The sequence below is a fragment of the Callorhinchus milii genome, unplaced genomic scaffold (genome assembly GCF_018977255.1).
Source record: "Callorhinchus milii isolate IMCB2004 unplaced genomic scaffold, IMCB_Cmil_1.0 Scaffold2, whole genome shotgun sequence".
NCBI classification, from domain to species: Eukaryota; Metazoa; Chordata; class Chondrichthyes; order Chimaeriformes; family Callorhinchidae; genus Callorhinchus; species Callorhinchus milii.
In genome coordinates this window covers 74,500,726-74,527,546 of record NW_024704743.1, presented here as the reverse complement: position 1 = coordinate 74,527,546, position 26,821 = coordinate 74,500,726, and the positions used below count along the sequence as shown (strand labels likewise).

At 40.1% G+C, this 26,821-nt stretch overlaps 1 protein-coding gene across 1 annotated transcript; it reads right to left on the bottom strand.

Annotated features, from left to right (window-relative positions):
- Positions 1 to 394: 394 nt before the first annotated feature.
- Positions 395 to 26,569, bottom strand: topaz1 (testis and ovary specific TOPAZ 1). Its single transcript, XM_042346988.1, has 20 exons — positions 26,308 to 26,569; positions 25,473 to 25,932; positions 24,006 to 24,076; positions 23,289 to 23,407; positions 22,633 to 22,688; positions 20,986 to 21,092; positions 19,797 to 19,897; positions 17,163 to 17,288; positions 16,211 to 16,274; positions 15,472 to 15,623; positions 13,825 to 13,917; positions 13,096 to 13,211; positions 10,948 to 11,005; positions 10,055 to 10,226; positions 8,236 to 8,336; positions 4,896 to 5,058; positions 3,652 to 3,816; positions 2,179 to 2,382; positions 827 to 1,010; positions 395 to 726 (listed from the first exon to the last, which is right to left on the bottom strand). Exons 1-20 carry the CDS (start codon positions 26,567 to 26,569, stop codon positions 501 to 503), a joined length of 3,000 nt encoding a protein of 999 aa, XP_042202922.1. The 3' UTR covers positions 395 to 500.
- Between the last annotated feature and the right edge of the window lie 252 nt (positions 26,570 to 26,821).

Below are 26,821 nucleotides of genomic sequence, written 5' to 3'. Positions count from 1 at the left end.
ATATACTGTAAAGTGAATTGACTGTATATTTTCGGGTGAAACACAGCAGCCCACAGCAGTGTCCCACAAACAGTCGTGGATTGAAGTGACCCATTTTATTTTTTTTTCTTGAGGGATTATCATCAGGCGTGTGGAGGGAGGGAAAGAAAGTAAGGAAGTAAGGAAGTAAGGAAACTTGCCCAAGGTTTCGCCCTGCTGGGAATTGAATCCAGGTCTCTCGCTTGTGAGGCAAGTGCTCTAACCACTGAGCTACACGACTCCAAGATTGTAAATACTGTGTATTTTGTGGGTAAACCCTTTGTTCCTTTTAGAAAATGCCTTTTCTAACTATTATCTTTCCTTTCCTAGCTACATGCTTCCCTAAATGTCTAATTTACTAAAATTTGCTGCACACTTTTTCAGACACAAAAGGGTTTTATTACAGTGACTGCCTATATTGCACACAGTCAACATTTCAGAGTTTTTTTTTATTCATTCCAAAAAAGATCCTCCTGCTGCATTTAGCCAAACAGCCAAGCATTCCCAGCCCAATTCATATTCTGGTCAAGCCATTTCAGGGCTGAGCAATATTCCAAACTGAAAACCTCCTCTCTTGCAATGTTGACAGTCGTGTGCTTCACTTGAAGCTTTGGCTCAGATATGCGGGCAGCTGCCATCAATCTATCCACCGCTGCTTCATACTCTCCGTTTGACATGCGATTGAGGTTACTCCTTTCATCTTCAGGCCTTTAAAACACAAAAACAGCAACAAAATATGACACCCTCTGCAGACAAATAATTTTAAATAAAAAATACAAGAACCTAACTCTTCCACAAATGCACTAACCTGCGAAGTACTATTTGATAAGGCTGATGGGGGACGCTGGGACTCTGAATGCTGCTGGCATTTGTAACTAGAAACACTTCGATGGCCAGCAGCATCTCAACTTCTGACATAAAGTAAGGCACTGGGAGCAATCTGTGGTGTAGGTTTACCTCCATTGGTGGATAACACCCAGTTGACAAGGCCTCTGAAAACAGATAAACTCAAACCATGTGCTTATTCAAAACTGGTAACAAGGATAGAGAAGCAAAAGGGAAGATTTATTTTGAGGGTAAAGTGTGTTCCTTACTCCAGGATACTCCAAAAAAATACAGCAATTATTTAAAAAAAACTAACCTGGTCAAAAATATGTACATTTGGTGAAAGGGAATGCAGATTAATTCAGATCGATATACTGACAGCAGGTGGCTGAATGTCCACCCACTGAACGATAATGTGGTGTAGAAGCTGAGCTGATTAGATTGTACTGTTACATCAAAGTAAAAAAAACTGAACTTTTTTTTATAAAAACACCCAGCTACTGAACGACTGACCAATGAAAATGACTATTCTCTATCAAAAGCTCTCGATTACTTTGGGAGATACAAGTCTGAGTGAAGTTTTGTTCTAGGATTTATTCTGGAAAGCGTTAACATGGCACTGCATTACTAAGAGTACTTATCAGGATTTTGAACACAGAGTTTAGGCTGACAGTCCAGTGCAACACTGGGAAGACATTGCACTGGCCAAGGTATCATCCTTCATATGAATCGTCAAAATGGTCTCATCTGCTGGTTCATAATAATAATAATCCTTGCATTTGATATAGCGCTTTTCACGTCTTCTAGATGTCTCAAAGCGCTTCACAGAATATGCTGTAAAGTGAATTGACTGTATATTTGTGGGCGAAATGCGACAGCCAATTGCGCACAGTAGTGTCCCACAAACAATCGTGGATTGAAAATGACCAATTTATTATTGTTTTTGGTTTTTTGGAGGGATTATTATTAGGCTCTGTGTGGAGTAAGGAAACTTGCCCAAGGTTTCGCCCTGCCTGGAATTGAACCCAGGTGTCTTGCTTGCAAGGCAAGTGCTCTAACCACTGAGCTATAGGGCGCCAATGTCATGTGGACATTAAAGATCCCATGGTACTATCTGAAAAGATGCCAACATTCCCCTAGATAAAACTGGTCATTCAATTCATAGATGTTTTTGGGACATTGTTGTGTGCAAAACTGGCTGCTGATAACCCTACAAAATACACAGTCTACACTTTATAGTCAATCCTGTGAAGCTCAGATGTTTCAATAAAGAATTAACATGAATCCACAGACAAACCATGTATCAGGCTACAGATGATCATAAAAATGACTTACTTTTGTACTGTTTTCTTGCTTTCGGCCACAAGCAGCATCTGCCCAAAGCAGTAATCAGTTTCCTTATGGCTAATGAGTTTATGGGAATGTTTGCGGATCTCATGAAATCCACAGTGTCTAAAGATACTCCAAGACAATTATTCTGGATACATTCATCCAGAAGCTTGCTGAAAACACTGACATACTGTGCAACATCCATGATACCTGCAACATCAATAAATAGGAAGGAAGGAAGGAAGGAAGGAAGGAAGGAAGGAAGGAAGGAAGGAAGGAAGGAAGGAAGGAAAATTATAAAAACAAGCTTGATTTATTTCTTAAAAGTTGGGTTTCGTGTTTAAATTCTGCGGTCAGAAAAGCTTACATTTGATGCAGGGTAATTGAGTTACTTACTAATATCATGACACATTGTATAAAATACCTTGAATCGTGGATTGCCAATCAATACAACACGTTAATCTGTGAATGTGTAACCTTTTAGCTCTGATTTAAAGGATTGTGCTTTCAGAAATGTAATTAAATGAGGGGTATTTGCCTGAATGAGTCATATCTCCAACTCTATCTAATATTGCAGATGAATTGTCAACTAATGTAGTATAGGCACAGACACAATGAGCTGAATGGCCTCCTTCTGTATAATTCTATGATCAGTCTCTCTCTCTCTCTCTCATTTGTTAGGAAGCCTACATTCTTCTGAATGTAGACAGTTCACAACGGTCATCTGAGAAGAGCAGAAATAACAACAAACTGCATTTATACAGTGTTTTTCATGTCAGGAGGATGTTCAAGGCGCAGAGAAATCAAGAGTTTGCACCCAAGCCATTGGAGTTGAATTTGGAGGGGAGGGGAAAGGATTTAGCTAGAAATGAGCAAGTCCTAAACTGAAATTTAAAAAGATTATTAAAAAGGGAAAAATTCCAGAGGACTGGAAGCATCAATGGTGACCTAACCATTTAAAGGGAGTCAAGAGACTTGGACACTTACTGACTAGCTCCACCTCAGTTGTAGGTAAATTTCAACTTGTCCCTCCAACTGTGTTAACCCCAATCAAACAAGAAGAAAACAGTACTAAACAACACCTTGATGGTGATGGGTTGCAAAACTAATTTAGCTGCACAATAAGCAAGCAAAACACCAGGATACAATCAATCATTAACACAATGTTCAACTCTGACCAGTAATAATTCAGATAATCCCTGCACCCAGTTTTGCAGATTATTTAGTCAGGTACAACAGGTCTATATCTGCACCAAATATTTAAAATTTAGTTAATATCAGATCACTAAACATAATGGGCTGAATAGCCATCTTCAATGCTAACATTTCAGTGGTTATTTCCCAGCACTGACATCCTTTGTGGATGAACACAAAATTTAGCATTTTTAAAAATTACAATGAGCGCTTGAAAATGAGGAGGGGGTGATTCACCAAATCGTAAACATTACAAAGCACCGAGTGCTCAGCCCCCGTGCTCACCATTTACATTCTGGAATCCAGGTAAATGCTGTAAAATATCCAGTGCTTGCCAATACATATTCTTTGTCATAGCTGCATCAGCGAGACTGAACAGCAACCTCTGTCGGTTCAGAATGTCCACTTTGTCATAAGGCCACGCTGGAGCACCAATTATCCAGCCAAATTCTGTATATTTGACAAAAACACACGAGAACAGTGAAAGTTCAACACAATTTGTGATTATCGGTCTCGTGTGTTGTTTTACATATCAAACCATCTGAAACATTATAGCATTTTTGCATATCTTTTAATAATCCTTGCATTTGATATAGTGCCTTTCACACAGGGGGATGTCCCAAAGCACTTCACAGGGCATACTGTGAAGTGGAGTGACTGTATTTTGTGGGCAAACAAGGCAGCCAAGTTGTGCACAGCAATGTTTCCAAACAACCATGAAGTGAGTGACCAATTTTATTTGTGGATTGCTGGCCAGGACACTGGGAGAAACTCCCTTCTCTTTTCAAATAGTGGTATCTTTAGCATCCACTTGAATCAGGAGACAAGGCTTCAGTTTAACGTCTCATCTGAAGGACAGTTTAGTCTCCTTTGTTCTAAACAAGAACAAAAAGGGTGGAGGGGCTCATTTTACACAGAGGGATGTTAGAACATGGAAAGCCTTACCACCAATGAACATTGAAGCTTTATGTCCATAACAACATGTTTTAAATGGGAAAAATAATATTAAAGGCTATGGTGACTGAGGTCAGATAGCACCAGTGAAAGAACTAGTGAAAGAACTAATGAAAGAACTAGCATCAACTTGGACATGGTGGACCAAAGGACCTCCTTCTATACCAAAAAGATCTATGACTTTGGAACTGGATAATCGTAATTCACTTTAACGCTACATCAAAGCTCTGTATGGGGTCAGAATGATCAGAGGGGCTTAAGTTGGGCATTATCTGAAACAGTGTTTGAAAAGTTAGATATCATGACATTGAAGAAAATCATTCAGCCCATCAAGCATAACTTGGTGTTAAATCCTCCACGTGAGCTTGCTAGTACAATCTCGATCACTATTCCTTTCCTGTACCTTGTATATGTTATAGTCCACCTCTGCAGTATTTTCACGTTTTGAACCCAATGATAAAGATCGATCCAGTGAAAAGGTATGGAGACAACTTTGTTTACAACCCAACACTCATCTGCCGCCTCGACTGCCATACGGATTAAGCAGGTCTGAAATTGTCATGTTAAAATGATACCTTGCAACATTCGAAATGCTTGATTCACACATCGTGTTTTCAGAAAGATATCTGCAGCGACGTTAACAATTTGGCACCTGGATACAGTACCCTCAGTAACAAGTGCTTTCACTCCTGTGAAGTTTGGTTGAATTTCCTGTAAGACGTCCAAAGTTTGTCTTGCCTGTTCAAAAATTAAAGGAAATTACAATTTGGATAAACTGATTAAAGCAGTTCAACTATACTTTATTCACGCTTGGTGTCAATGCATCAGGTTTCTAAAACTAGCTTTTGAATCAAGTAAATCAAAAATAAACCCTTTTAATGGTTAATAACATAATAGAGCGAATGGCTTTCTTCATCCAAACTGCCTTTGTGCATTTAAGACCCGTAATTGTTTCTGGGCACAGGGTGTATTACATAGCTATGTTTAAACAGGCATAAAAGAAACCTTGGTCAACCTCATGTGGTAAACAAGGTCTCTGTTACAATGAATTTTACTGGATTCCTTTCTGTTTTCTTTCTCACTATCCTAGGTCACTCAGATCATCTACCACACTCTCCAGAAAATTGCCTGTGCTTTGCACCTTCCCATATTGACCACGAAGAATGTCAATTCACCACATGAACAAAAGAAAATTGTTGGTGTAATCAGATCCTACCTAACTTCATACGGATCACAATATTTAGAGTTTTTGCTGACTGTGCTAATTTTATGACAACATGATAGTTTACAGGGGGGAAGGGGCTTACAGTTTAATACAGTGTACAGTGATTTTAAACTCTGGGACTCTCTCCCTCAATCCCGCCGCCTTGCCGCTCCCTCCCCACTTTCAAATCCTGCCTAAAGATCTTCCTTTTTGATTGTACTTACGGTCACCTCCTCCTTCTTCTCCCTCTGGCTCAGGGTCAGACTCTGCCACTGTAAAAGTGTATGTGATGACCAGGATCCAGTTCAAGATCCTGATCCTCACATGCAAAGTCCTCCATGGCCTCGCCCCACCCTACATCTGCAACCTCCTAACCCCCTACCAACCCGTCCGTTCCCTCCGCTCAGCCGGCTCTGGCTTGCTCCATGTCCCCCGACCCACCCGCCCCACTATTGGCGGGAGAGCCTTCAGCCACTCTGCCCCCAATCTCTGAAATTTCATTCCCCAATCACTCCGCCTCGCCCCTTCCTTAGCCTCCTTCAAGTCCCGCCTCAAGACCCTCCTCTTCGACCATGCCATCGGCCACCCCTCCCCTCCCTTCCCCAGCTCGGGTCTGAAATGCTGTACATTGTCCAGCGCCTTGGGACATCCTCCCGACGTGAAAGGCGCGATACAAATATAATCTTTTTGTTGCTGTAAAGCCCTCCGGGACGCTAGCCTGCGGGAAGGGCACTATATAAATGCAAGTTGTTGTTGATTTCGGATGCAATGAGCAGAGGCAGTCAAGCAGAGGCCAGATGCCCTAAATTTCTCATGGAATTAGTCTTAAGGCCATTAAAATATAAGATCAAGCAGAATTTTGGAAAATTCTTAAAACTCTGTACTAAGCTCTTAACAAAAAGAGAGTGGAAACCAGTTTCCAAATTAAGGCTGAACATTTCAGAATTTTCACAAACAAATGTTGTGACCATGGTTTCAAGGCTAAGATTCTGAAGCATTTGCTGCCTCAGGGTCCTTCCCCTTCAGAGGTCAAAATTTCTAAAGGGCAAATCTCCCAGGGCTGTTGTGCACCAACCTCCTACCTGGATCAACTGCAGTATCTGCATATCCCTGTGAGCAGGTTGCCTGCTCAGCCAGAAAGTAGTGCACGGTGCTAGGTGATCTAATCAAAGATGGAGAATAGTAAATATAGATGGCCGATTCTCACAAATTAGTAATAAATCGGCACTTCATTTTTTTTTGCACAACAACAACTTGCATTTATGTAGCACCCCTCATGCAGGGTAGCGTCCCAGAGCGCTTGACAGTGGCAGAGCACAACACCGAGCCGGAAGGGGAGATTACTGTAGGCATGGTCAAATAGAAATGAAGATGGGGAAGGAAAGGGCAAGGTGGAGGGATTATAGGATAGTTTTCTGAGTTTCGGGGCGTAGTGGCTGAAAGCACAACCACCAATGGTGGAACAGAGGGCAAGAGGGATATGCAGAAGGCTGCAGCCGGTTGAGCGGTCCAATGTTTAACATGTCCGGTGTTTAACATGCATGAAAGCAACCCAAGCTCCTTGGCTGAAAAGGCAGGCAGGTGACCACATCCAAACATCTGCTGTGCATTGACACTTTTCTACAAGTCTAGTCACTAAAGTGGGTTCTGCCCAATCAAGGCATTTCATCACATAGAGTTCAAACTTAGCACAGGCTTGCGAAGTGCATCTTGTAAGATTAACTGCGGGTAGGGTTTTGGGTACATGGTTTTAAAGATACATTCACGAGTCAAAAAGCCATCTCAAATGACATCTTCAATGGGATCATGTGTCTAAAACAGTACCTTTCATATTGCATAAATAATAGTCAGATAACATTTCCATATGCGACTTTCAAGTTAACTATCACAGAGATGCACAATGTAATTACTGTGCAGTGAAGGGCATGCCAATGGTTTAGTAAAGTAAAATGTGCTTTCAAACTCTCTTCAGAACTCCCTCTAATGAAAGGACTTGAAGGTTTAACTTTTTTTTAAAAAAAGTCACCCTCTACACCTCTTTAATGGGGGAATGCCAAGTTTCAGAGAATGAATAATAGCTAGACTGATATTTAAACAAGCCAGCACTGATATCTAAAAATACTAAGGTTTAGACCAAGTCCAGTTCAGTGGGGAAGCAGAAAGTCAAAGGAAAAGGTTCTTTAACAATTACAAGTCCGCTGTTTTGATGCTTGGTACCAAATTATTTAATTATACAAAATTTTACGACTTTTTTCTTTCTTTGACCTCATTCTTGATGATGCAGGAAAATTAAATGTATTTTAATTTCAGTATCGATTGCACTCATTTTATGTGTAAGACAGTAATGTTTCAAATGTTCCTCTGTGTACATTTATATGATTGCTTGCAAACAGATTACCCCGTCGCCATGACGTTTACTATTGCAGATGAAAACCCGACGTATCTAGAATTTGTATATAAAGTGATGAAAATATTTCAGTGCAATCATATGGCTATTTTCAGTATGGTTTTCCTCATGGAACAAGACTTTGCAAATAAACAGAGTGAATTTATGAGGTCTGGGAGCATCTGAGAGTGGCTATGAAAATTAGAACTTTTATATTAAAAAAAACTTGAGATATGTTCAAAATACAATTATTCATAAAAATGTGACTTAAAATGTTCATAGCAACCCACGTTTTGCCTTTCACACAAATGAACAATCAATATACCTTTCCCCACTTTTCAATGCTATAGTATGCAACCATGACAGAGATTCCAATCCTACCAAGCAAATGTTTTGTCAGTCCATTGGTGTGTGGCTTTTGCAACACTGAAAAATATAAATTGCAACATACAGGCATGAATTACAATTAGGCAAGGTTTTAAATTCTACACTACTTTTATGACAGCACCAAATCAAAACTGGTACCTGCAAACAAGGCAGATTCCTGATTTCCCAAGGGAATGCCGTTGTGTAAGAAATTAATGGACAGATGTTGAGCACTGATAACTTTCCTCCTCACCACAAAGTGTGACTAAGATGTATTAGAGATGAAACGGGATTGAGAAAGCAAACCCAGAACAACATTTTAAGCACTCTAGAGATGCTACCCTGCTTGAGGTGCGCTTATTTTATTATATATATAAATAAATACAAGTTGTTGTTGTTCAGGTATGCCAATGCAGGATAAGAGGATACAGGTTCAGGTTTGTGAAAGGCAATTTTAGGACAGACACTGAGAAGCATCTCTATACAGAAGATAAACAGCCAGAAAAGGTTTGCAGATAGGGCTGTCGAGGCCAGGAAACTAGATCTATTTAAGAAACAACTCGATACTGTAATGGAAAGATGGAAGGTTGGTTATTCCAGAAGGATGAGATCAAATGGGCAAAAGGGACTTCTAGATACAAACTTCTCTTGTAATCTTACTTTCTGATCAAGTTCTGCTGTGCTGCGCCTAGTCAGTTCCCTTTCTTTGTTGCAGTTCTTAGAATTTATCCAGGTTTGTTTCTCTCTGCAGTAGATCTGCCTACCTTACTCGCCTCTTAACATTTTCCTCTCTAAATTCCTCTGTAAACACACAATATGAACGCTAGATCAAAGCATACCAACTGATGCCCTCAATCCTCCACCCCACCTCTAATGTAATCCAAGTGTTTCAGCATTGCACTCCCAATTGTATCACACCTTGTTTTTGAATAGAGGGAAAAAATTATTTAAATGAAAATGATTTTAGGTTTCTAAGAAACTCACGTGTTGAGGCAGTCCTTCCACAGCCTTCCAAGACCCTATATGAACACTAACACCTTCTCTAAGACAATTAGAACTGAAGTCAGGAAGCCTTTCTTCACACAGAGGGTTGTGAGGATGTGGAATGCTCTACCCCCGAAAGCTGTAGAGGCAAATCAGTGGGAAATGTTTAAGAGACAGATAATAATCTTGCATTTGATAGAGCGCCTTATCACGTCATTGAGCCATTTCAAAGCGCGTCACAGAATATACCGTAAAGTGAATTGACTGTATATTTTGTGGGTAATACTTGGATAATACAGGCATTAAGGTTTGGCAAATAGGTATTGGCATTAAAAGATCTGCCAAATTAAAAGATCTAATAAACTGGTGGTACAGGACCCATGGTCTGAATAGCCTCCTCCTGCTCCTGTTTTCCTATGTTCTTAAGAGTACTGTACAGATATTCCCTGACTCCAAAAAAGTAATGTGTCGAAAATTTGATTCCCCAAATTTCCACCATTAATTCCTTTCCTTCGACCCTGGCCAGGATTCTGAAGCAATAATAATTTTCACAAGACAAAAAGACAATTCAAACCTTAAACTGTAACTATTTGATATTAGCAGACCAGAAATGCCTTTATATATTATATACGTTTCACTCACAAAATACAGTCAATCCACTTTACAGTGTATCCTGTGAAGCACTTTGAGACATCTCAATGATGTGATAAGGCACCATATAAAATGCAAGGTTTATTATTATTATTGTTAGTAAGGACCTACTGTCTTCAGTGCAGAGACTCACATTACAGTACCTGCTTTTGCAAATTCACAGAAGGGAACCACGGGTCCATCATCTTTGGCCTGTATGAGTGCAGCAGCAATGCACTTGGCAACTCTGTGTAGATCACGTTTACCACCACAGTTTAAATGTAAACTTTGATACAAAATTCCAATCTTGTCCCATTGGCCTTTTTCTTTATAGTGCTGCACAGAAAAACAAACATGAAAACAAAGACACTGTCCCACATTGGGTAAAACTGTACCACCCAGTACCCCAACAAGCCACAGACCTTGGAGGCCACAGGTTCAATCAGGCTCAAAAAGACAATTCCAATATAATTAATTCCAATACATCAAAGACTGCTCAGACCAAATTACTATGTGGAAAATAATTGAAAAGGTTTTGGTTTGGAAAAAATATGATCATGTGCAAGTGAATATTTGATCAATTTATTTTAGGAGCACAGATAAGTTCCATCCTCATCCTAAATTCATTTGGTAATATGCAATGTTTAGTTATTCTTATTAAAAAAAATTCTGGTGCATTTTAAGTTATTCAGAAGGTTAAGGCACCTTTTGGTTTTAGTTTTGAAGCATTTTGCGAGAGATCAAGAAAACATGAAATGGAACTGAAGGTGAAGATTACAGGCCCCCGGCTGACACTCAGAGTCAGCTCCAGGAGGCTGCAATTGGGAGGGTTTAAGTTGTTGTTGTTGCTGTTATTATTATAGAATTTGTGATTCTGCATGATGAACCCTTTGAGCCACTCCAATCTCAATTGCATCCCCTGACTCTCTCTCCCAAGGGTTTGATCCCAGGAGTCATAGATTTCTTCCCCTTAGATATCTCGTCATGGATACACCATAAAGCAGGTTTCAAAAGGTTCACAATTTCTAATGCCACCCCCCTCCCCACACACACACACCTTTATTTCAGCAATTGCAAAATTGAAGTTGCTTTGTTCTGCAGGATGAAATAATGATCTGGAAAATAACAAATTAAAATTTGTAGTTTCTGGGGTACAAGTAATCATCAATATCAGATATTATTTGGAGAGAATGAAATTCTGGCTTGTCAATTTCATCTCAATTATGCCATTGGTTAGACACTAAAGGAAATATTTTTTTAAAAAATCTTAACAGTAAAAATTCATAGATTACTTTAACCATGAGAAAACAGATGGAGATCCCTCAGAAAGGAGACAAGGGTTTGGTCACAAGGGAAGGTGATCACTCATAGCAACAGTCTAGGACTACTCCAGATATACAAACACCAAACTTTGCAAACTGATAAAAGAATTAATATCAACACACAAGATTACATTTGTATAGCACCTTTCACGTCGGGAGGATGTCTGAAGGTGCTGGACAGTGTACAGCATTTCAGACCCAAGCTGGGGTCAGGGAGGGAGAAGGGAGGGGAGGGGAAGTGGGGTGAGCGATGGCGTGGACGAAGAGGAGGATTTTGAGGTGGGACTTGAAGGAGGCTAAGGAGTTATTCATTATTAACATTGATAATAATTAATTATTATTAACAATAAGGAATGAACCAGGCGCCAATCCAAGATACAATGCTCGGTGACTTCCAGGTCACCAGCTCACTGCTGACATCACATCCTGTACATGCTCAAGGTGGGAAGATCAGGGAACTTGAGATCCCAGGAGTCAGACATTTATTATTATTATTATTATTTCAACACAAGTAGGCCAGACGTTCACATGCAGAGTGAATGGAGCTCACAACGCAACCAAATGGAGTCCTGTAGCTCAGTGGTTAGAGCACTCGCTTTGCAAGCGAGAGACCTGAGTTCAATTCCAGGCAGGTCAGGGCGAAACCTTGGGCAAATTTCCTTACTCCACACAGAGCCTAATAATAATCCCTCCAAAACCAAAACAATAATAAATTGGTCACTTTCAATCTACGACTGTTTGTGGGACATTGCTGTGCGCAATTGGCTGCCACGTTCGCCCACAAATATACAGTCAATTCACTTTACAGTGTGTTCTGTGAAGCGCCTTGGGACGTCCTCCCGACGTGAAAAGCGCTATATCAAATGCAAGGATTATTATTATTATTATAAATTCGTGCTCGAAAGAAGTGCATTATAATGGGGCTGCACTGTATTTGAGAAACAGCGGGGAATGGGATTAGGGTAGAAAACTAGTGGATGAGCTAGTACCAGACACAATAAACTGAATGAGCTGCTTCTGTACTGCAAACAGTAAACTGTAAACTACTGAAGTCATGTACATTGGGATTAGCAGAAAAATTGAGGGATAGCAAATAAAGTGAAAGGAATCAAATTCAGGGTCAGGTCACTTTTAATGTCCTTTTGAAGGTCAGGGTGAAGCAATGAAAATTAAATAGTTGAATGGTGGTATATATATAGCTAGACCATTAGAGTATAACCAAAAATAGCTGATAGCAAATTAAATATTTCATTCTCTGTGGAACTGTTAAGAAAACTGAATCTGCATTTAATTTATGAATGACTTGAGAATTTGGCCAAAGAGAACTTTTTTTTAACTACTTTGATGCCATCTAGTTGGAATTTCCTTCCAGCAAATATCTGGGCTGGATTTCTAAACAGCAGCGGTACAGATACTGCACACAATCAATTTGGTCCAATTCAGGTTTATTGCTTGTTCCTCACTCCCTTTATCCCATCAACAATGGCCAGACCTTTAGCCACTCGCCCTACCCTTTTGGAATCCTCTTCCAAAACCTCTGCGCCCTACCTCCACTAAACGAATAGAGTTTTGGTTCGACCACATCCCTCTCTTTTCATAACTTCAAATCAAACACATTCAAACAAGGGCCTGATCCAGTATCTGCCTCCCTCAAGAAATAAAATAATCCTTGCATTTAACATAATGCCTTTCATTTCAGGATTCAACCGGACGCCAAGATTGTGCACCAGTTCAGACAACCTATGTAAGACTTGAACCCACAATGCCTAACTCAGAGATGAGAGTGCGACCAACTGAGCCAGGCTGACACCTTTAATACACAAACTTAGTATCAAAGGCTGATATCTCCAGGCCTTGAAGTGAGTTAGTAAGGTGACTCTTACCTGTTCTCGAGAGCCAAAATGAGATTTATTTCTTGATGAGAAACTTGTAGTTGAGTTAGCAGCTGTACTATACACTTAAACTGATCCGGCTGGAAACTAAGTCCTGCTTCCACACACTGAAAAAGTTAGCACACAAAACAAGAGACAAAGTGTACACTGAGACTTTCTGTTACACAAAAGGTCATCTCAAGTGTAAATATTTTAATTTCGCAGTAGCCTACAATGCAAATTAATTCTCATTGAGAAATGTGGATGTACTGTTAGTCTGTATTACATTGCACCTTCTGCTGACTGTTGTGAGTTTGTGGGTGGGGGAGTTGGGTGGACAGTGCCTGAAAGTGCAGTAGAAGAGATGCCTTAAGGCGGATTTGAACGTGGATTTTGAAGGTGGATAGGGAGGGCGATTAAGTAGATAATTGATGCATTCAAAAAAATTGAATCAGTACATACTGAAAGATTATGTTCATTGTTTCCATATGTTCTTAAGTGTGGCCTGATTTATTCATTGACCCGGTAGTTCCAAGTGATAGACCATGCACATTACTTGAGATGTAGACATGCATTCTGATTGCATATCCTTTAAGCATACCCTTAAAATCTTTCCTTTTAAAGACACCAATGGGCCATTCAATCAGCTATATACAGTGTCCCAAACAAATTCTAATTTATCTACAAATAATTCACACTTTGTATCAGTAAAATGCGCAAACTCTGCTGCATTTGCCCTACCTTGCAGGTTACATCTATGAGTTTGGGAAGCAGATTTCTTGAGCCTGTAGATGCCACAAGTTCAAATACATTTAGTAAAACATCGGCTTCTGGCTGAAAGAAAACAAATATTCAGACCATCATTAGTAACGTTTATTAAACAGAACATTTAAAGCTTCCATTTAAAAGGTCTTCCTAAATAAGGAACATAATGTGTTCCAACAATTATTTTATTTCAATGCATCTGGGTGTCAATATATGCAATACTTTTATATTACACTTCAGAAACCTTACAATGGGGTTGAGAAGCACTTGAGTTGGAAAATCATAGTGTAAATGGTGCCTGGCACTGGATAAAGTCCACTTGGAAATAAAGCATGTTTCCTGCAGAGAACCCCATGAACATCATGTCAACTCAAGATGCCTCGGAGAAGAGTTCTCACAATGAATCCAACTCATATGATTCCCTATAGCTTTGGCAGTTTGTCTAGCCTAATGTATCATCTAAGACTACGGGAAGCACTCAGCTCTTGCAATCCGAAGCTCTAACCGATGCAACAACAACTTGCATTTATATAACGCCCCTCATACATTTATATAGCATTCCAGAGTGCTTGTAGAATGGTAGAATGGTCCTAGCTGGACAAGCAATGGGATGCTTGCCAGACAGTGCTCTTAATAGATGCAGTTCTAACTGTTTAAACTCCAGCAGTATCCCAATGCACACTGGGCTCTAACCAACCTATGCCTAATACTCTCTGAAATTAGGAAAGCAGGATGTGTCCCTCCAGGGATTTTAGTGTACATTTCAATATACAGAGAAATTTCCATATGTCTGTGGAACATGAATCTGGTTTTGTATTCCCTTGAGCAAGGTAATGGATTTCTGCATGTGTCAAGAGATGCTACCAAAAAAAATTGCTGTTTTTTTGTTCCAAGTGTTTTTTCAATCCTAATGAGATTTTACAGAATTGATCTGGATGAGGAAACAGTCACAGGTCTGACAAAGCAGCAATCCAATAGAGGCGGTGCCCAAGATTTTTCACCCATTGTGATTGATACCATCATTGAGAATTTAGGAGGTACTTAAAACATCATTGCTTAAATAAGGAACAGAATATGTTTAGCAATATCCCAATTTTGACCCCAATGAGCTGTCATGTAGGGGTGCTGCTACTTTTCATATTCCATCATGTTATACAAGAGTTTAAGCACGAGAAAGAACTACATGGTCTCGTTACACTAGTAAAAGCACTTTGAGGCATTCTCCCAACGTAAAAGGCTATATAGTGTATATGTAAATTTATACTGTATCGGAAGCCATCAATGTTTAGTATTATTGGAATAATAATCCTTGCATTTTTTACAGCCTTATCATGTTGTTGTGACATCTCAAAAGCACATCACAGGATTTACTGTAAAGTGGTTTGACTGCATATTTTGTGGGCGGAACACAGTAGCCAGTTGCGTACAGCAATGTCCCACAAAGAGTCATGGAGTGAGTGACCAATTTTATTTGGCAGATTGTTGGTCAGGACACCAAGAGAAACTCTCTTCTCTCCTATTCATTTTCAGGGCAGACTTTGATACTCCTCATTATAGCAGCTGCGTGGCACAAAGGTCACATGGTGGATGAATTTTTGGACTAATGTTCAAGGAATTACTTACTAGCATCTTCATCATTACCACAGTGCTGAGCAGCTCAAACAGGTCCTGCAGCTTTTGCACCTTCAACAATGCAAAAAGGAGTCGGTTCATCACTTGGGAATTACAATGGATGCCAGGTCCAAAATTGCTGTAGTATTTTATAAATATTCTTACTAGGTAGAAAGAACATAAAATAATCCATTGTCATTCGTAGTTGGGTAGAGGTTAAAAAAACACTTTACATCTTCTTCTCCCATTCTTTCCATCCATGTTATCTCTTGGAAGTCAAAGCGTTCCAGCCTGAGGAGCAACAATCTCACCTCTTTGATTAGCCACAAGAATTTGGGTTAGCTGGGTAGAGCCACCTGGCTTCAAGAAATTGGGCTACTGAGACCACTACAGAGAATTGACTCAATTCCAACGTCCTGTTGGCAAACACACCATCATGGAGCCAGTTCAGCTTCCAGGAGACCTGCTTACCTCCCCATTCTCTCCGGGAGGACAATCACTAGTTGGTCATTTGATATCTGACAAATGCAGCTTTGAGCCTTCACTAGGTGGATGGTGGATGCCAGGCTTCACCAGTTCAGGAACTACATATTGCACACAGCATTCCATGACTGTTATAACCAATCCCCAACCGTACATTCACGTCGATTTTAAAGAAGTTAATTGACCATTAAAAATTCACTAATCTACATCTTTCATAAATCAAAGCTCATCTGGATCGCACAATACAAAAAAAAGCTTAAATTCTTACCTGCACGTGATAAAAGATGTGGATTATTGGTCTCCATGAATTTCTGAATAATTTCAATGCAAAGCTGAAAAATATAATACGATGGCATTAAGGAAAGCTTCAGAGCATCATCTGAAAATATAAAACACATTTCCTTGTTCACAAATACAGTTCCAAAGCAGAAAGCACATGCACTCGAAAAAAGTCTTTTTTATCAGCCATCACATTTATTTCATTTTACAAACATTTCTGAGACAACTCTACACTTCTACACTTAAGACTGATAACCATTTATAAACCATTTATAAAGTACTTTTCATTTGGGACGTCTCAAAGTGCTTCACAGAGCCAGTTTGGAGCACAAACTCAGGATGTAGTGGAGGGTGGGGGAGAGAGAGTTGTTGAAGATATGGTCAAACAGATACGTTTTAAGGAGTGAGTTGAACGTGGGGAGGGAGGGAGCAAGGCATAGGAATTCCAGGATGGAGCTCCAGCGAGCAGGGTCAGAACGTTTGAAAGCTCGCCCTTTGATGGTGGGGTGGTTTGTGCTGTGTGTGAATGTGGGGGGTGGTGGGGAGAGATTGAAGCAGGCCATTTTTTGATGGAAGGAGCGAGGGGCTAGGCAGTAAGTCACAAAGATAGAATGAGGCGTCACTATGGAAGGATTTGAAATTGGGGATCTTGAATTTGATTTGGTGGTGGGTGGGGATCCAGTAGAGTTGAGTAAAGATGGGGATGATGGGCTCATGAAACTTGGTGCGGGAGAGATGCAGACTGCAGAGTTCTGGATAATCCACATTCTAAGTATGGAGGGGCTGGGGAATCCGATGAGTAGGGCAAAAAAATGTGGAAACAAACCAAATATTAAAACCTTATCTGTAATGGCCACAGATTACTTCTGAATAGAAAAGAACCTGGGATGCATCGGCCTACAGAAAAAAAAGTTATTACAGCGGTGAATCAATTCACTTACTTTTTCATCTTCTTGTTTTGGTTCATGTCCAAACCTGCATGGGTTTCTCTTGCAACCTTTAACTGTGGCAAAATAATACCTGCAGCAGCCTGATGGTAGTGCAGCCAATTCCAAGAGGTACCTGGACTGTAGAGAAAGATGGAATAACTTGATGCAGCATCATCAAGTCCATTAAATAAAGCATTCCTTTCGCAAAATAAAACTGCATTAAAAGTGCTAGTCGGACAATAAGCAAGATTTGGATGAAGAAGGCTCTTTGGCCCATTTGATCACATCCTTCCAGTTACCCACCCGAATGTCCTCCCATCACAGCATCAAGCTGTTTTTAAACTAATCCAATGTCCTGGTGTCAGCCACCCTTTCTGGTAACCTGTTCCAATCATTAATTATCCTCTGGGTAAAGAAATACTTTCTTCCTGGTGTCTACCCTTTGAAACCCTAAACCTGTGTCCACTTGTGTTGCTGTCTCAAGTGCATTGAAAAGTATTATTCTGAGTTTACTTCCTCAATCCTATTTAGAATCTTATGTACCTCTAAAAGGTCCATTTTTCAACCCTCTTCTCAAGACTGAAAAGACCTAGCTGGTTTAATCATAGTTCATTATTTTTAATATTGGAGATTGTTCTTGTTGCTCTCCTCTGCACTGCCTCTAGAGCCTGGAAAGCCCCCTTATGTTGCAGTGCCCAGAAGTTATGACATCCTCTAGGTACAGCCTGACCAGGGCACTGTATAGTTTAAGGATGATGTCAGCATCATAAACGCAGGGTCTCCAAAGCAAGTACACTGTGAAAATAATTAGCAAGCAATTAACGCAAAAGTAGGACTCACTACCATTGCGTGGCGATGGGAGAACATGAAAAGGGAAAATGATAAGAAAAACCTCTGAGAGATTTCATCAATTTACACAAGTCAAAGAGGACTCACTTTTTAGTGGTTGAAAAATTAATTTACTGTTTCATCAGTGCAAAGCCCTTCATGTTCAACAATCACCAAGAATACATGAAGCGGCCTAGAAGGCTTTGCTTCTGTCAACTGAACGTTTGGGAAGAATTACTAAGATTGCCTTCAGGCTTCTGACTTTGTCAAGTGCACAATTCTATGTTTTGATATTGCTGTCTCAATCATTTCATTCAATTGGATGATTACAGTCAGTGGAGAGCAGTCTGTTACTGTTGCAGCATTACTCTTTGAATTTAAATAGGAAATCACTGGAAGCCATTTTGATCAATTTGAAAGCATTCCTGTTATTCTGAAGATAAGAGTTCAATCCGTTCCAACTCATTCTACGTTAAAAATGTTTTCAGGGGTGGGGGGGGGAGTTTACAATTCATCTTTAGATATACTCGGACATGCTTGTACCTCCAAGATTGGAGTCAATGTAAGACAAATACATTCAGCAGCTACAGATCAAAGAGATCTTAACTGGATACAACAACTTCTTTCACACTGCTCCTTCCACATAGAATGACAATCTAGAAGCATTTCACAAATAGGATGGGGAGCACTGAGCAGGGGGGAGGAAAGAAAAATTAAGGGTGTTGACCAAATACATGGGCAAGGGTTTAGAAGACATGCAGAGGTGAAGCAATGAAGCAAGCTCATGAGGGTAGAGGTGTAGTTAAGAAACAAGCAATAGAACAGAATGAGAGCTGAGGTTACAAGCTGGAGGGTAGAAGCAGAGACAGAGAAGGCAAGCCCATGAAAGGAATTGAAAAGAGATTTTAAAGTTGCTGGGGTACTGGGAGCCAGTGGGTCCTGGCGAGGACAGAAGTGAAGAGTGTCTGGAACTGGATGCAAGAGAGAATATTGGCTGCAGAGTTTTGAATAAGTTGGAGCTTGTGGAGGGTGTAGGCAGAGAGGAAAGGATTGGAGAAGTGCAACATTGAGGAGACAAAGAAATTGATGAAACACAAGACTACTGGAAACAAGCAGAACACTGAGCCTGGACACTGGCTGATTTAAGTCTGAGCGAACAGCCAGGGAAGCTGATAAGAGTCAGGGCAATAGGTATCTCAGAGGAGGCGTTAGCCAAAGTTTAACATATAGCTGAGGTTAAGGATCATCCAGGACGTCTGTCTGGCACTTAATTGGCACAACAATCATCCTGGGATTGAGCGTCAAAATACAGCAAAAGTGTCATTTGGAAGCTGACCCCATCCCTACACAAAGTGACACTTAGGAGAAGCACATAGAATGATTTTTGAAAAGATAAATAAAATCTTAAGAAATGTGGGTGACACTAACAGCTCAGCATTTATTGCCGATCCCTCATTGTCCTGCTGGATTATTTTGCAGGATATTAAGAGTTAACCACATAAAACAGGGCTGGAATCACCTACAGGCCAGATCAGGTAAGGAGGGACGATTTCATTCCCTGAAGAACAATAGTGAACCAGCTGGGTTTTCATAATAATCTGGCAGCGTTTTGTGGCCATTTCTCTAACCATAGCTCAAATTACCAAATGTTTGGAATCAAAATTGTGCATCAAACCCACGGCCTTTGAGATACTTGTCTGTTAACATTACCACTACACGACAATCCCAATGATAAGAGTACGCCAGGTGTTACCATGTAGACATGGGAAGGGAAGTCATTGGAAGAAATATGATGGGTACAAGTATTCTTGGACTTACTGGCTTGGTAATACACTGCTGTTCCTGACTATTTAACTGTGGAGAGGAAGGAGAGTGGACAGATGTCGATGGCACAGAGTGGTTGCTGGTAAACCTGAAATCTAACAGAGAGCAAAACCTGGTTATTTTAATCAACAGAGATACTTGTTAGGCTACAAGTGCTTTCTCCGTCTCCACCCTCACCCTCCACAAAACATTAAGATGTGAATAAATACAAATTGAGCAGAAACACAATTCAGAAAACTTCAGGAACAATCCTGGGACCCGAATAAAAATGCAACTACCAATAACCAGAATTTACACGGATTTGTGGAAACTCCATTTAAAAAATAGCACTGCAGGAAATCAGCACGATGTAAAAACATAGAAATCGACAGTGCAGAAGGAGGCATTTAGCTCATCAAGTCTGCATCGGCTCACAGAGCAAGAATATTCCACCAAGCCACCGGATCGCTATATTCTTTGAAGTTTTGAGACTTATTTCCAAACTCCTCATTCAAGGAATCACGTTTGAAATCACATTCAAATGCCCTCTTCGCCGGTCTCCCCAGCTTCACCATCCACAAAATCCAGCTGATCCCAAACTCCGCTGCCCGTATACTCACCCGCATTAAACTCCGTACCATCATACCAGTTATCACCAGGCTCCACTGGCTCCCTTCCGCCGAACGGATTGATTTCGAGATCCTCACTAATCTTCAAATCCTTTCATGCCTTGGCACTTCCCTACCTGTCCGACCCTAACCCACTACTTCTGCTCGACTGATTCCGTCCTCCTGCATGTCCTTTGTGTGCTCCATTCCACTATTCTGCGCTTTCTTTTTTTAAAAAAATGAGTCCAGTGTCCTGGCAACTCAGATTTTCTGAGTAAAGAAAAATATCCTGGTATCTGTTCTGAAATCAGCTTTTACAATACTAACCTTATGTTCCCTTGTTCTACTGTCTCATACGTTTACTATTTCAGCCATTAGAATTTATCAACATTTACATATAACCTACTGAGAAAGCCCAGACAGTTACAGCAAGAGACTGAAAATTCATTATATACATTAATTTGTGGCACAAAGTATTACACAAAGATTTTGATTGCACTGATACTCTAATGGTTAAAGATTCACAGAGATTCTCTGCCTGCCAGTCAGCTGTAAAGCAATCACAATTTTGAAAAATATATCAATCAATAGCATACCGTTCTGGATTGCTGAACCCAGGAGTGGAGAGACAGAAAGAGGCGGTTCCAATGAAAGTCGTTTATCCGCTCTCAAAATAGATTTGTCTGAACATCGGCCTTCAACGCTGGTGATGATAACAAGGAAAAGAAAAGATGTATTGACTCACACATCCAAAATCCTTGTGGGTTTGAGCTCAATCAGTAACATGGAAACCAAAGAATGATGGCAATCTGAACAGGTGATATTTACAACCTGGAAATCCTTGAGCATTTAATAGCCATTCTGGTTTTATGAATGAAGTGGCAGGATTCTTTTTTTAAAAAAATGGGAAGGTAATTTTTGGCTCCCTGGTTTCAGTCAGAGTTTCTAGACAAGAAATAAGCTAAATACAAAATGTGAGCCTCAGAATGCCTGTTCAAGCAATTTCTCCCAATTTTTAAAAAATATACATCAAATTTCATTCAGAACCCCAGATCATAGCAATGCTTACCTGAAGTGTAGACAAATAATAGGGCATTATTGGGGCTGTTCGGTTTCAGAGTACCCTGAGACGTGCTGCCCCCGTACACTATGTTGCCTAAATGTTACTCTTTGTGAAAAGAAACTAAAGCGAGCATACATGTGTCAGTAAGTCAGTAAATCCTTTATAAGAAGATTACAGATATGATTGAAAATGGAGAGCATTAAAAGGAAAAGGGAGCAATCCGGATTAGATTAGGCCAGCTCATGTGGAGAACCCTAGCAGCATTGCGCAGATTTGATGGGCCAAATGTTCTGTAACCTTATAATAACCTTTACATTCGATTTAGGGCCTTTCACGTCAAGAGGACGTCTCAAAGCTCGTCACAGGATTCATTGTAATGTGTAGACACTGTATGCAGTTGGTAAACATGGCAACAACAACTTACACTTGTATAGCGCCCTTCATTTTGGAAAGAGTCCCAGGGATGGCAGCCAATTTGTCTACAGCAATGTCCCACCAACAGCCACAAAGTCAATGACCAATACCTCCCATCATTGTTGGAAATTGCATCATACGTCACCTGAACAGACATGTGCTGCTAACTTGGAATAAACTCAAGAACATTCCTTTACAATAGATGGCAATCTACCTTTTTCATCCTGGTTGGCAGAGTTTCACCCAAGTGTTTAGCTATGACTCTCTTTTCAGGTGGACATTAAAGATCCCATGGAACTATTTATAAAGACAAGGGAATTTCTCCCAATGTTTTGGCCAACAATCCCCCACAAGAATGTAGTCATTCACCTTCATGGCTGGGTTTGTGAGACATTGCTGTGTGCAAATTGGCTGCTGTGTTTGCTTACAAATAAACAGTTTCTACACTTTAAAGTAACATCATTTTAAGATGCTTTGACAATGTGATAAGGCGCTATATAAAATGTAATGATTATTATAACAATGCCAGCATCTTCAGGATTAGCAGTCCTGTACTGGTCAATTGGTTATTATCAGTTTCTATCTCAACTGCTACAGCTCTCAATTGGTTTCAGCCATGTGCACATGTAGACAGACAGGCAAGAATTCAGTGGAGTTACATCAAGCTCCACTTACAGAAAGTAATAAATGTTTCAGAATTAAAAAATATTGTTAGTGCCAGTGCACCAGTGAAGATATTGAAAATATAAGCATTCCACCCACTAACCTGATTCCATTCTCACCACCGTGCAGGTGCTCATCTGTCTTAGAAATTGAAATGTCCTACAAATTAAAAAACATGCATCTGTATTGTGCATCTATAAAGAGGGAGGAAGAGCAACTCAATACTTTGCTGCATAACACAACTGTTCAACATGGAAAAGAATACTGTACTTTATAGAGGGTTCATCATTTTTGCAGGGAACCAATCTCTTTCTCTCTCCCCTAAAACACTCAATATGTTCCAGTACGGACACCTTTCACTGGAAGGCACACATCTAGCAGGCTGGCACACCCTAAACTGGTTGCCTTCCATGTCATTAGGTTATTGCTGTACACTCTGAGATCTGCTGATATGGAACATGGCTTTAGCATGTGAACTGGTTGGCGTATGCAAGATGCAAGCGGGCCGACTGCGTGCAGGTACAGTGAAGTGCAATTTTATTCAATAAAATGGTCTCATACTCTCACCTTTAAAATTGTATGATCTGTAATTATTGAATTCCTAATGCAACTATTTTACTTTTTCTTCCTCTCAAAGTCACTATTGTGTACTTCTCTGCATTAAATCTCACTTTACATCAATAGTCTCAATCCTCCTAGTCTTGTGTATTCCTCATTCTACAACAAACCTACATGAAAGTGAATGACCCACACATCTACCTGAGATGGGTGATCTCCAGATTCAGTTACATCTCCACCTTCCACAGATTTATCCATATAAATGTCTATTTCATAGTAGTTTTCATCATCCAAAGGTATGTTGCTTTCAGGCTTGAATCCTAAAATACACAATTGTGTGTGTGACTGAGAAAGGCAGAGAGTGAAGAGATAACATTTTATGTTAGTTACTATAGTGACAGGACAATTCCTTATGGGAGAAACCTTGGGCAAGTTTCCCAACTCCACACGTCTGATAATAATCCCTCAAGAACAAAAATAACAATAATAATTTGGGTCACTCAATCGACGGCTGTTTGTGGGACACTGCTGTGCGCAATTGGATGCTGTGTTTTGCCTACAAAATATATAGTCAATTCACTTTACGGCATATTCTGTGAAGCGCTTTGAGACATCTAGAAGACATAAAAAGCACTATATCAAATGCAAGGATTATTATTATTATAGTTATTATTGAAGCCGGTTTATATTTTGCACGATATTCAATTGTTCACACTGTTTACTTATTCACAAAAGGGTTGGTCCCGATTAGTCCAGATAATTGTCTCTACTGTATTTTGAATATAGCGACTTCTTAAAATTTCACTTAGAAGCTAGCATATCTCCAATCATTGTTCCAGAGAGGAGGAAGGCAGTGGTGTTTAAGTAGATACTATTGTTCAGCTATTTCACAAAAATATATAAAGCAAATAAACCTACCATATAGTTGGTGGGTAGTACAATCCAAGACCTCTCCAGAAGTGTCAAACTCAGACAAGTGCACAGAAGTACTGCAACAAAACAGAAACTAGCAGATTTCTAGAATCCAGCAACATACTTTACAATAACTAATAGGATTATAAAGCAACTGGGCTTTTAAATGTTAAGACCATGTCAGATTATGCAGGATCTTGGAAAATTCTTAATTTGGAAGCCGTTTTTCCACATGCATCACAACTCGTTACTTTGCAATATTTGCTGAGCTAGTTTGATACATTGCCATCTACTCCAACAGCCTGAATCTTATGCAATGATATATTTTATATCTTTAAACTTGTTCAAAGAAATTCAATAAATTTGTTGAGTGTGATCTTTCATTCCAAAAGGGTTTCAACCTATTTGGTCTCAAACAATCCTCTTGGAGGATTAAATGACCGGGGTCTCCCTGGAGCTGAGCTGGCTCCAATGTGACATGTCTATCAATGGAATACCAGAATCGAGTCATTCCTCTGTGGCAGTTTCGATAGTACTGTTCATGAGTCAGACAGGTCCGCAGTACTCCAGGGCACTACTGATGACAGCACAGCCAGCCTGGCTCATCGGCAGGACGTGGAAGGTCAGGCTAGTCACTGGGAACAGGGAATCATTCCACTCAGCTCCTGTTAACCGTGCAAGTCAAAGCCCTAAAGGGTAGGGTGGTTATAATAATAATAATCCTTGCATTTGATATAGCGCTTTTCACGTCTTCTAGACGTCTCAAAGCGCTTCACAGAATATACTGTGAAGTGAATTGACTGTATATTTTGTGGGCGAAACACGGCAGCCAATTGCGCACAGCAGTGTCCCACAAACAGTCATGGATTGAAGTGACCGAATTATTATTTTTTTTGTTCAGGGATTACTAACAGGCATGTGGAGTAAGGAAACTTGCCCAAGGTTTCGCCCTGCAGGGAATCAATCCTAGATCTCTCACTTGCAAGGTGAGTGCTCTAACCACTGAGCTACAGGACAAGCAGCGGGAAAGCTTGATATCAATGGCAAGCCATGGGGTTTTAGACTCCAGCAGTGCCCCAATGAAAACTCTGAGGTCACCAAGCCTTGTCTCTTGCCAACCTGAGCCTAATACGTTAAGGAATTAGGTAAGCAGGATGTTTCCCTCCAGGGAGAGAGTGCTCATTCCAAAATCTATCTCTGGAATTTCCATATGTGGGTGGGATGCATGGAATTTTCAGCTTGGTTTGGATATTCATAAACATGGTAATGAATTTCTGCATGTGTCAGACCCTTGGCTGACCAAAAAAAACTGGTCTCCCACCAAAGTAGAAGTTACAGTATTTGCCCCAATACTCAGTAACATAATACTTACACCAGAATTCATACCATTTGGTCAGACTGATCAGGATACATTCTGTGATAAAAAATCATTGTAATTAATTAAAGCAGACTAAGAAGTGCACAAAATAATACCTGGAGACTCTGTCCTTAGATTCCTTGCAGTCTTCACTGTTCATTTCACTTATTCCTAGGTTATCTTCTATACAATTTGTTAACTCCAATGTTCTGCGAGCAGCTCCTTTCTGCCCTGCTGATTGCCCAGAAGTTTGCGACACGTCATTATTTTTGCTCGGGCTGCCAAACAGTTCAGGGTCATCTTGAATTACATCAAGCACAAGTGCATCCTCTTCATACGCCCTTACAATGTCAGGTACCTTGATAGGGTTATTCTCTTCATAAGTCCTCACAATATTAAGTACCTTCACACGGCTCCTCTTTTCACAAGCCCTTACAATATTAGGTGACTTCCTTGCGATACGTTTCCTTTCAAAATTCTTATTGCATATTTCTTTGGTTTCATTACTTTCTTTTATTGAGTTAAACAACTCATATGAATGTGGAGGTTTTCGGTAGTTTTCTGATAAAGTGGAATCTGTGTCAGTGTTCCACACAGTATCACATGAATGTTCAAGGCTACAATCATCTGGCAAGGCAAACACTGGCAAAGCATCACCATCAGCATTAACAAGATTATCTGCATTTTCTAAATCTAATGAAGAGTAATCCTTAAAAAATGTGTGGGTTGTAATTTGGTCAATGATTTCAGCATTGAATTGGGCATTTAGGTGGCCATGTCTCAAAGGTGAAGATCCATTTTGTGTGAGAGGAATACAAGGAGATTGTACATCTTTGCCCTCATTTGAGCATTCCTTTCTTGGAACATACTTTTCCTGCAAACTCTTGTATGCTGTACTAAGTACCAATGCTTTTCCTGCTTTATTACACTGTGTGTTGGGTGCACCGTTACCTAAAATGGCACTGTCCTCATGGAAAGAGATTTCAAACTCTGAGAGTGTGGGAGATATTAAGGTGCCATCAACATCAGATTTTAAAACATTCAATTTACTTCTCTTTATTGTACGAGAATGATTTTCTTCTTCACTAATGACATTTGCTGCCTTTTTTGGTACAATGATTTTGACAATGTTGCCGGTATCTTTTAATTGGTTGTTGAATTCATTGACAACAAAAGGTTTATGGCAAGATATAATTGGCTGTATTTTAGCCATTTGTTCACTTGCAAAAGATACAGAGGCAGGGTTGACTTCACTGGGCAGATTATTTTTTAGATCATCTTCATTATGATCTTTTTCTTCTGCCACATCCAAGGACAATGCGTTCAACAAAAAACACGCAGCCTCCACTGATTGCAAATATTCTTGTTCCTCAGTAAAATAGCTCCAATCAGGGTATAATAAATATGGACAGGGCGAGCCTGAATTCACAGTTTCAAAAACCTGTTCTTTACTTGTTGCATCAAT

What these genes read in the sequence shown, in the direction of transcription:
- topaz1 (XM_042346988.1), bottom strand. Translation starts at nt 26,569, where the DNA reads ATGGCTAAAATACAGCCAATTATATCTTGCCATAAACCTTTTGTTGTC. An exon ending in GGTGGTGAGAATGGAATCAG is followed by an intron (nt 21,093 to 22,632) that starts GTTAGTGGGTGG and finishes TATCATCACCAG; the next exon opens with CGTTGAAGGCCGATGTTCAG. An exon ending in CTGTGAATTTGCAAAAGCAG is followed by an intron (nt 8,337 to 10,054) that starts GTACTGTAATGT and finishes TATATTTTTCAG; the next exon opens with TGTTGCAAAAGCCACACACC.